Below are 11,766 nucleotides of genomic sequence, written 5' to 3' on the forward strand. Positions count from 1 at the left end.
TTGACATGAGGAAGAAACTTAAGCCTGGTTCCTTAATTAGTGAAGAATCTAAACAGTTTGGGTTGAGGGGGGAGATAACAAGTTTTGTTTATACAGCCTTGGGACCCTGAATTTCCCATCTCTGGTGTTAAGGATGCCTCCCTCCCCCCAGTGAAGGGGGGGTAACTTTCACACGGGAGATGAATTTCCTGCTTTCAGAAAAAAGAGGGTCAGTGTCCTTCTTGCACTGACTGTTTCTTAAGTAAATTTAATTCAAAATAATCAATAAGCCATATTGTGGTGTATTTTGGGGTGGCCTGCCTGAACCCCAACAATACCTAGTAACACAACTACTATTGAACGTTTTATGGAATGGTCTTTACCAATGAAAAAGACAGGTAAAAGGAGACAGCCTTACCTTTGAGAAGAAACAAAAGTGTCTTTATTTAGGTTCTAGTTGACTTTTTACCTGAAAAATCCAAAAGAATAGACTGTAGACTCTTAAAATAGAGTCTACCAAAGTGACTACATTGAAGATCAATATTACAAATTAGTAGCTTTTTTCTGTTGACCAAAATCAACCACTGAGGAAATTTTATAAAAGTAAAGATTTATGTATAATAGCCAGAAAACTATAAACTGTATTGCTATAACAAAAGTTTGTGTTTGGCAGGGATGGGGCGGACTATAAAAATTTACTAAAGAATGGAAATAAAGCCCTCATTCCTTTCACGAAAATAGGGATGAATATTTAATAGTGAAAAGATGTGACTTGTCCCATTAACACTCCCATAAATTCAAAGCATTTTGAATCAGTAACATACAAGTTTTTAATGGACACTGACAGATGGATTCTAAAATATATTGGGTATGATAAACATGCAAATATATCCAGTATATATACATTGAAAACAACAAAAGGGTTAGTCAAAATGTAATGGAAATCTATTATAATTAACAAAATATAATAGTCAAGCATATACATATACCCAGAAAAGTAATATTTCCAAAAAAATGGATAAACGAGGATAAAGAATGTGATGGCAATGGCATCTTATATCACTGCCAAAAAATTGATATGTGCTAAGTAATGCTTGGTCAATTGGTTAACAATTTATAAAAATATGAAAGGAAGTGGGATGGATGGGGAGTTTCGAATTGGTAGATGCAAACTATTCTACTTGCAATGGATAAGCGATGAGGTCCCCCTGTATAGCACAGGGAGCTATGCACAGTGTCTTGGCAGGACCGTGATGGACGATGGCATGAGAAAAAGAACACGCATGTAGGCATGACTGGGTCACCATGCTGTACGGCAGACATCGACACAACACTGTAAATCAACTAGACTCTAACAAAAATAAAATAATAAAAACAGTGGAGTGTAAAAATAAATACATAAAAATAAAGGATCCCTATTTCACACAGGGATTAAGAATTTGGATTAAGAATTTCAAGGCAAAAATGCTGTAATAATTAACATTAGAATAAACGAGGGGAATGCATTTATGGGTTTTTTAAGGGATTGTCTTCTTAAGATGAAATGAAATCAGTTACATAAAACATTGATACAGGGCACGACATCAAACTTCAGTACTACTGATTACAAAAGATAGGTGTAACCACGTAAGAGGAACAGTGTACCATGTGGGCATGAGGAGGCCAAGACCAAAGACACTGCTGCATCTGCTTTCAACTAGATTGTGTGTCTGTTGTTTATTTGATGTGGTCTGTGGTTTAGTTGGGAGGAAGAACAATAACACTAAATTCATTTCTGTGTCCAGAGGTTTTGGTCATGAAGGAAAGGGCAGGCCCTGGGATGCATTATTCTAGCCCAGTAGACTAATGAAGGTCAAGTTAGAAGTCTTTGATTCTACAGGGACATTACGAGTAGGACCTGGGTAACCCATTTTCACCCAAGAGTCCTCATCTGTACACCCTGGACTTTGAAAATAACCCTGGTCTGCCTGTATCCAGTTGTTTCTGGGCTGGTCAAATTCCAAGATGTGTTTGACGTACCCCTTTCTAAATGTAAAGGTTTCTATTAAGAGAAGAGGATCCTGTGAAAAGGAGGCGCTGATGACAAGCGAAAGAACCCCAAAAGTTTACCTACCAGCAAATAGGAATACGGAAATCAGTTCAAACGGAAAAGCTGAAACAGCCATGACTTTACGATAAATATCAAATTTAGGCCACACAGAATCACAACAATTCACTCCATTTCCTTGAGCTAACAGACTCTGATGTTTTCTCCTATAGAGAAATATTGGTTTGCAACCTCCTTGCTGAGGTTTCACATCATTCCCACAAGCTTCAGCTTGAGCCTGTCGCTTTGAACCCCTCTCTTCTGGATCCTCTACTCTCCCACCTCCGATTTGCAGTCCTTGCCTCCTCTCCCCCCATCCCTTCTGCTCTGTGCCTTGCCTCCTCTCCCCCCATCCCTTCTGCTCTGTGCCTTGCCCTCCAGGTGAGCGCTCAACAGTGCCTCTTCTTGGTCTGCTCTCCAGTCCCAGCGTCCTACCTGGCTCCCAACACAGGGACAGCTGCCCTTTGCACGGCTGGCCAGCCAAGTATGTAGTGGGTGGCTCTTGGACCTGGCCTTCCGTGGAGCCCAGCAGGTGACTCAGCCCTGCTGCCAGGAGACCCTTGGGGCTTGGAGAGAGTTTAATCAGAGGGGAACAGCCCTCCTAGATGGGCAGACTGGGCTTTCCCAAGAGTGCCACCACAGCAGATTGAATCAGGTCTAAGAGATGCGTTTGCTGTCATTTTAATCATTTTACTCTTTTAAAATTCTTCATGAGTATAAGCACTTTTTTCCTCCTTAAACTTTAGATTCTATTTATTGCTATGCAGGATGCAGTCAAGAAATGCCCTTATGCTTCTGTCCTTTCTCCAGTCCCAAATTTTGAAACCCGGAGCATATTTCCCTGAATAAGTATATAAATTTACATATGGTCTCACAGCTATCGTTAGGTATAACATATTTGAACTTTAAAGCAAATAAATTTTGATTGACTTATGATTAGATAAGCATTATTCAACACAGAATCTGGAATGCATGGTGCGCCTGGAAAAAAAAGGATGACGTATCTTTTTCTGTATCACTAAACACATAAAAGAGGAGGCATCCATTCAACAAAAGAAGTCAATTCTTTCCTTTTACACTGATTCAGTTGCCCATATTTATGTCAAATTTCTGTTTAATTTACACTGGACCATGGGGTTCCGGGATGACTTATGGATTTTTCTGGAATTCAAATTATCTTCCCATTTTGCCCACTACTGGGGACAAGCTCTTGAGGTCATTTCACTCATGACTTACTGTTGTTTATTCAAACCAGTAACTAAATGCTTCAAAATTCAATGAGCATGCAATATCCTCAAAATCTTGTGAAAAGGAAATTCTGATTCATGAGGTCTGGGGTGGGGCCTGAGTGCCGAATTCCTGCCAGCACTTCTGCTCTGAGGCCAGACATCGTGCAAGGCTCTAATTCATTCTGCCTTCCTGAAATTCCTTTACATGGCATCCCTGAGTAATTTCTGCTTGGTTATCGACTGTTATCAACTGCTGGACTTTATGGGATATCTCTTTCATTTTGCTGAAGCGCATAATCCAGTTATATTCAGAATAAATGGATGTGATGCATAAATGATAAACTTTCTGTGTTCCTGTCTAGCTAAAATCTCTCTCTCTTTTTTTCCCTCTTATGCTTTATTAATAGATCGGCTATGTATATAATTTTTAGGCTTTAAATAATTTTCTCAGAACATTTTAAGATTTAGCTTAATATAGTAAAGAAGACTGGAGAGAAAATTCTGGCTCTGCACATCTATACTGTAAAACTAACCTCTCTGTTCCTTAGTATCTCTATCTGCAAAATAAGGGTATGGCTTTCACTGGGTTGTTGTACCAAATGCATAACTATATAGTTTTAAAATATTTAGGGTACAACCTGGAAGGTACAAAATATTAAACAAATTTCACCTACTCATTCCTGGGCCTGAATAGACTAAAACTCACTTTTTAACTTTCCTTAGTAAGTGGTCTTTTCCCTATTTAGAGCTTTAGGCTCTGTTCTTTATTTTGCCACTTCAAAATTCTGCAATATTATTTCCACAAAATTATTTTTTTCCTAGTTCTTTATTTTATTCATTCTTTACTGAATAGGATTTTATTATCTAATAGGATTTTAGTGTTGCAAAATTTAACTAATTTCCAATTGACAGATATTTGGGCTTCCACATTTTGACTGTTATGTATACAGCTCTTGTCTCCTTACAGAAGGAATTCAGAGATGGAAATTGAGAAAGAAAAGTGAGGATTTATTTTAAGTATGAATACACCTCTTTTTTTAACTTTCTTTTTTTTTTTTTTTTTTTTTTTTTTTGCTTTTTAGGGCTGCTGCACCTGAGGTATATTGAAGTTCCCAGGCTAGGGGTTGAATCGGAGCTGCAGCTGTTGGCCTACAGTACTGCCACAGTGACATGCAATCTGAGCCCTGTCTGTGACCTACAGCTTGCGGCAGTGCCAGATCCTTAACTGAGCGAGGCCAGGGATCGAACCTGCATCCTCATGGATACTGGTTGGTTCTTCACCTGCTGAGACACAACGGGAACTCCTGAAACACACCTCTTAAAGGGAGGCAGGCAGAGAGGCAAGCAGCTGCCCTTTGTTTTTCTGGCACCTTGGTTGTAAGGGGCATCTAATTGCATGGGCAGACTATTCACTGGGAAGGAGGGTTTGGGGCATCTTATTCCTTAACATTCATTCCAGCTCCACCTTCCCAAAGGGAGGAGGGATTGTTTTCCTTATTTAGCTTTTTGATAGGGAGCGTCATGGCAGGGGTTCATGATGGGTACTTATCTGCATAGCTAAATGTGTTATAATTTTATTATAATGAGGACGTAATGAGCAACGGGTTACATTCAGATGCTGGAGACTTCCAGTCTTTTTCTCCTTTCTTTGTTTGCCTCCAGGGCCCTTTTCACCCCAAAATGTGTGTTTTCTGGTCAGTCTGGAGGTTCTGGCTTTTGTCTGCCCGTGGACCCCTCTGTTTGCCTGATGTGTGGTTTCCTGCCATCCGGCCCCATGGTCCCCTTTCTCCGCTCATACCTAGCTATCTGCCTGCTGTAACACAGCTACTATAAACATTCTCTAAATATTTTTAAAGTTGAAATACGTTTGATTTACAGTGTTACAACACTCTGACATTTTAGATGTAAATATAAACCATTAATTTGGAGTATCCAACTTGAAGTGGAACTGCCTGGTCACAAAGACGGCTAACTTTGTTAGAAATTGCCAGAAAGACTCCTGATGTGCTTTACTCGGTGTGGGAATGCCCCAACTCCCCCACATTTTTTGCCAGTACTTAGTGTTGTCAATGTCTTTCATTTTAGTTATTCTAATGACTTCGCATTGGTATCTCATTGTGGTTTAAATTTTCACTTCCCCAATGAATAATAGTTTTGAGCATCTTTTCATATGTGTGTTAGATATTTATTTGCTTCTGTTTGTGATGTGCCCAATTAAATCATGAGCTTAATGAGTTGTTTATCTTGCTATTGGGGATTTTGTTTGTCAGATATATGCATTGTGAATATATTTTCATCTGTGGTTTGCCTTTTCCCTTTCATGTCTTTTGAAGTAGATTAGGTTTTATATTGATGAAGTTCCAATGTTGATTTTTTTTTCTTTTAAAATCCCTTTTGTGTCCTATCTGAGAAATCTTTGCTCTCCTCAAATTCATGACAACATTATCCTATTTATTTTTCTTTTAGAGTCTTTCTAGTTTTAGCTTAAAAATTTAGGTCTATATTACATCTCTAATAAAGATGTTTTACACTGAGGTAGGAATTGAGGTTTTATTTTGTTTTTCACACAGATATCCAGTTGTTCCACTACTATAAAGATATTTTTCTGTCACTACAGTGCATTGATTTCTCTTTGAGAGTCAATTAATTGTGTTTGGGGCTATTTCTGATTTCCCTATAATCTTTTCCATAATGTATTGATCTATCCTTAGGCAAATGTGTTCTAAAGCACTCCTATCTAGATACGCAATTTCTTTAGAGCTGCAATTAAAAATCCACTGGCTCGTATTAAGTGAATTATTCATAAATGATTATTTAGAATAATGGATAAAAATGGATTTGTTGTTGTGTTGGTTTTCTAGGGCTATAGTTGCTGAAATCTCAGCTGCCTCAGTACACCGCTACTGAATAGAAATGCAGAGACAGAGTTTTGGAGGAAGTGGAAAGAATAACTTTATTGTTTTGCCAGGCAAAGAGGGAACACAGCAAGCTAGTGCCTCAAGGACTGTGGCCCCGTGGCGGGGGTAGTGAGGGGTCTTGGAGTGTTTACGGAGCAGGATACAATCAGGACATTTTCCTGATTGTGGGTGGAGAGGTAGTTGGGAGTCAGCACCATCAACTCTCTGGTTCCAAAAGGTGGGGTCTGCCGCTTGTGAGCAGCACAGAGTTAACTCTCCCACCTGGGGGGCTTTCAGCTCCTGCAGAACAGCTCCGAGGGCTCAGAATTATCTGCAGTCCTTGGGGATGAACTAAAGGGCCTTGACTTTGTTGAATGTCTAAACTAGTATCTGTCTGCTTGATTTGTTTTTGTTGTTCTTTATTTTTCTTTTGCATTTTCTAATTTCTCTGATTGGACTTATTCTTTGACTAAAGCTTTTCTACAGAAACAGGCAGGTAGAAGACATGTGTGGAGGTCTGTTCTGGGACGGCCCCATAGCACAGGGTCCTGCCAGGTTATACTGCCATAACCAAGTTCCATGAGTGGATTGAATAACAGAAATTTATTGTGCATAGTTTTGGAGCTTAGAAGTCCGAGGGGAAGGTATCAATCAGCAGGGCTGTGAGGAGGACCTCTCCCTTGCGTCTCTCTTAGCTGCTGGTGTTTGCTTGAAATCGTGGCTTGTAAATGCATTACCTTGAGCTCTGCTTTCATGTCTACATGGCATTTCCTTGTGCGCATGTCTCTGTCCGAATATTCTTTATAAGGACACCAGCATCCTGGATAGGAACCGACTCTACTTCAGTATAACTGCATCTTAACTAACTACAGCTACAGTGAAGCTATTTCCAAGTGAGGTCATGTTCTGAGGTGGGGGCAGTTAGAATATCAGCACATGAGTGGGGGGGTACAATTGCTGTCATTTCTCCTATTTATTTGGTGACCGTACTGGGAACTATCAACCTGGACACAGCCTCTCAGCTCTGAGGAACTTTTCCAAAGGGGTGAGGAAGGAGCCAGGTTAAATAGGAGTTTTTGCTGAAAAAAAAATATAGTTAAACATCAAAAGATCACTACTAATCACACACACACACACACACACACACACACACACACACACACATCTCAGGTTAATGAATTAGTGCCTTTGTATGGGAAGATGCAGAATCTGGCTCATTGAAAACTATCTGGGGCAGGATCCTATTTTTCTCCCTCCTGAATCCCCCTCAGGGTGTATCATGCCAGAGGGCAGAGTGTATCCCGGGAGGGAGGGGTGGGAGATGGGGCTGATGGCTCCATGGCTTAATGGCAGGCAACATTCTCTGCTTCTGGAGGTGGCCGGTGACTTTTTATGTCCCTATGTCCGGTGACCTTGTCCTCACAGAGCTCTGCCATCACTCTAAACATGTATACTTCATGCAAATGCTTATTCATACTTGCACATATATGCAAGGCTATACACATGCATAGTCGCAGGCAAACTGAGTCCTTTACACACATATTTATTAGTTTCTCAGATATACACATCAACATACATGATAAATTCACACTTTCACGTCGTACAAAATATCCCTTCAACTATAAATATACATACTCTGACTAACAACAAAATACATGCATACAGGCAGACTCAACAACTCATATTCTCATGCCTGCAATCAAATCCCATGCCTTTGGATTTGTGGTACAGAGGAGAGAGGAACTAAGGGGTTAAACTCCCAGCTTTAGTCTCTAGTCCCAGAGGAAGCTCTTGTGAGTGTGAGCCACTGGGACCTAAGGGCAGAGAGAATTAATGCTTGGGGGAAGGGAAAGGCTCGACTTTAATAGGTTTTTAAATAGGCTCTGGAGATTAGTCTCTGTTAAAAGCTGAATTCCAGAAGCCATTTAAAGCCACTGATGGTCCTGTTGGAACTGGTGAGAGACAAAGCTGAGCTCACAGTGAGTGGGTCCCTGAGCCTCCGTCATCTCTGCACAGTCCCTGGAGCGGCTGTGCTCCAAGTCTTCAAGGAGCCGGGAGGCCAAGTGTGCACTGAGCAAAGCATCGTGACTCACTGGAGGCTCCAGGTCCAGAGACCTGCGATTGCTGAGCTTCCTCCTGAGACAGGAAGAAGGTTTGCTGCTTGAACTGTGCTCTCCAGGGAAACTCTAGGAAAAGTAGTTTAAAAAAAAAAAAGCGCACAGCCTAAAAGTTCAGTTTTATTTGGGGCAAAGGAGCGCTTAAGCCCAGCAGGCAGCATCTCAGGTAGCCCTGAGAAAAGTACTCTGAGGAGGTGATGGGGAAAGTTAGGACTTGTAGGAGTTTTGCAACAGAGGGCAGGTATAAACAAAAGATTACTGCTAAGAACAGAAAACCGGATAGAGGCATTTGGTGCATATCTGCGGGAAGGTGCAAAGGTCTGGGCTCCCTGAAACCACTCCTGTGATATGGACTTCAGCTCTCTGGGACCAGTGTCCTATGTTTTCACAGCCTGAGTTCCCTCAGCCTCACTGTTAGGAGTGGCCGCAGTGTGATGGCTGCTAGACGGCAGTATTCTTTGTTTCCTTCCCGAGTTCCCTCAGGGCTCCATGGCTCACCCTTGGAGGTGGCTGCAGGCGCTGATGACTGTGACATCTTTTGTTTGGTATACCTGTGGTACAGGTGAAGGGGAGCTGCATGCAGCCATACACACATTCTACAGATGTTTGCTGCTGGTCTCATGAAGGTTGCTACCGTCATGAGAAGCAGACATCACCACGAAGGATTTTAATGGTTTATTAGATACACGGAGATGTAAGAATTGGGTTCATAAAATCTCCTAAAACTATCTGACTATCTGAGGACCTGTTGTGCCAGTTTTCCCAGAGCACAGAGGGCCTCGCTCCAGGTCTCCACAGTGAGCTCTGCTCAGGGGGTGTTGCAGGTGGCACATGCAGTAGCTCATGATTTAATCCATGAAGAGCCTGATGGCAAGTGCCAAACTCCAGCTCACAGTAGGAAGACTGCTTCCACACACTGCCCCCCTGAACCCCACCCTGCTCTAGCATTATTGTTCTTTGCCTTAGTCTTAGATACCCCAGAGTAAGAAGCTTCTGCATTTCCCTGAAAGATCCCCAGCCCATTTCAGTCTTGATCGCTGCAGGTTTGAGCAACATGGATTGAACGGATGGGCATAACTATTTCCATATAATGAGTGAGAGTGATGGCATCAGGTTCCATAGGAGTAATAGAACAGAGGGAAAGAATAACTATGAGATTATTTTTCAAGATAGTTTCCCTTTAGCAGATTCTACTTCCCAAAAATACCGATTATTATGAAATACTACACTTGAAGCTAGTATGTTCTGAACCCATTTCCAAGGACATATGGATAAAGAGTAATGAGTAGCATCATCTTATATTGCCAAGTTTTATGTATTAAAGTAGTTGAAATTATTCTGGTTACCATCAAACCCCGTACCATCTTATTCAATTGTTCTATCCAAAAGATTATCCATAATAGTAATTTGTTTTATTGTTATCACTTACAGAGAGTAGATTTACCTTCCCAATGGAGAAAAATTAACTGTCCCGTGATGTTGACTTCAGGGAATAGTTCTTCTCACCCTGTGTCCTTCATCCTGCTCGGGATCCCAGGACTCGAGAATTCCCAGTTCTGGGTTGCCTTTCCATTCTGTGCCATGTATGTGGTAGCAGTAGTTGGCAACATCACTGTCCTTTTTATAATCCAAACTGATCCCACCTTGCACGAGCCCATGTACCTCTTTCTGGCCATGCTGGCCATCACTGACCTGGTTCTCTCCACTTCCACCCAACCTAAAATGCTGGCCGTACTCTGGTTTCACGCTCGTGAGATTGAACATCATGCCTGCCTCATCCAGATGTTCTTCATTCACGCCTTTTCTTCCGGGGAGTCTGGGGTGCTCATGACCATGGCCTTGGACCGTTATGTGGCCATCTGCATGCCGCTCCGTTATTCTAGTATCCTGACCCCGACTGTAGTGGGGAAACTGGGGGCAGTCGTGATGGTGAGAGGGCTGCTGTGGGTGAGTCCTTTCTGCTTCCTGGTCGCCAGGATGCCCTTCTGCCCCAAAAAGATCATTCCACAGTCGTACTGTGAGCACATGGCTGTGCTCAAGTTGGTGTGTGCCGATACTCGAGGAAATCGTGTGTATGGGCTCTTTGTAGCCTTGTCTGTGGTCGGCTTTGATCTGATGGTCATCAGTGTGTCCTATGTGATGATTCTGAGAACTGTGCTGGGGTTGCCCTCCAGGGAAGCCCGGCTCAAGGCTTTGGGCACATGTGCTTCCCATATCTGTGTCATCTTGGCTTTTTATATCCCAGGCCTGTTTACTTTCTTCGCCCACCGCTTTGGACGTCATGTGCCCCGAGTGCTACACGTAATGTTGGCAAATCTCTACCTACTTGTACCCCCCATGCTCAACCCCATCATCTACGGCGTTAGAACGAAACAGATCAGGGACAGGGTTATTCACGGATGCTGCGGGAAAGACTTCTGAGTCAAGCAGAGCAGGGTTCCAGCCACCTGCCTTGCTGATCCGGAGAAAGTTTGCCAGGCTGTCACGTATTGTCCTGAAGTCGTCTCCGTGAATAGCTGACTCAGAGGTCAGCAACTTTCCTGAAGCAAGAGTAACAATTTTCAGGATGCCGAGTATTCTCTCAGAGAAGTGATTGATGACGGACACAAGGTTGACCCACGTTAATCATCACAAGAAAACAGTAAAAGCCATCCTCACCTAGCAAATTATTGAAGATCTGAAAATAATATCATCTTCCAAGACCACTAAAATGAAAAGTATTTTTACCTTTGTGGTAGAAGTCTAAGTTACTATACCTTGCTATAAAGGAGTTTAGAAATTTCCATTAAAACAGTTTAAAAGTACATATATGTTCCTCATTTTAGAATCTTGCTGAGACCAGCTCAGCAGGATGGGGCTGAAGAACAGGTGCTATGGAGCTTAAGGGAAAAAAAGTTAACATAAAACAAGATACAGAGACATTTATCTTAAGTAAAGGCGGGAACCTGGGGACTCAAGGTCTCAGGAACCAAGAGCGCCGCCTCAAGAAACCACACTGCTTTTATTGTGCTCTTGAGTATGACGTCAAGCGAAAAGGGGGTTGTAGGTGCAGGGTATAGGTTTTTTTTTTTATTATTTTATAAGTTCTTTTACTATATTAAAAGTCACTTAGCTGGTAGAAGGTTAAACTTTTACTCTAAACTTTAGGCATTTAAGAATCATTAGCATTTGAGTTACCTATCTATGCACAGCATTTCAGAGAATCCTCACTGTGCTTCCACAAACTGCATGCCTTTGGGTCTTTGTTCCTAAACTTAAGTTATTTACCATGACTGTTTCTCAAGCAGGAAGACGGGACAAAGTAAGGAAAGACAAGATGGAGTTTTCAGCAAAGAGGCTAAGAAAATATTATAAAACATGTCTCGCAACAGAATCTCTTTATAGAAATAGAATTTTAGGGAAAATGTATAAAGACATGTACAGATTCATTGTTTATAAAAACAAAAACAAGAAAACAT

At 41.7% G+C, this 11,766-nt stretch overlaps 1 protein-coding gene across 1 annotated transcript; it reads left to right on the forward strand.

The window, feature by feature from the left end:
- On the forward strand, positions 4,608 to 11,244 carry LOC100514119 (olfactory receptor 52R1). The gene has a single exon (XM_021062405.1). The coding sequence runs from the start codon at positions 9,590 to 9,592 to the stop codon at positions 10,727 to 10,729; it is 1,140 nt and encodes a 379-aa protein (XP_020918064.1). The 5' UTR covers positions 4,608 to 9,589; the 3' UTR covers positions 10,730 to 11,244.

Source organism: Sus scrofa, chromosome 9 (assembly GCF_000003025.6).
Source record: "Sus scrofa isolate TJ Tabasco breed Duroc chromosome 9, Sscrofa11.1, whole genome shotgun sequence".
Classification (NCBI taxonomy): domain Eukaryota; kingdom Metazoa; phylum Chordata; class Mammalia; order Artiodactyla; family Suidae; genus Sus; species Sus scrofa.

Coding starts and splice junctions, on each gene's coding strand:
- LOC100514119 (XM_021062405.1), top strand. CDS start 9,590: ATGAGTAGCATCATCTTATATTGCCAAGTTTTATGTATTAAAGTAGTT.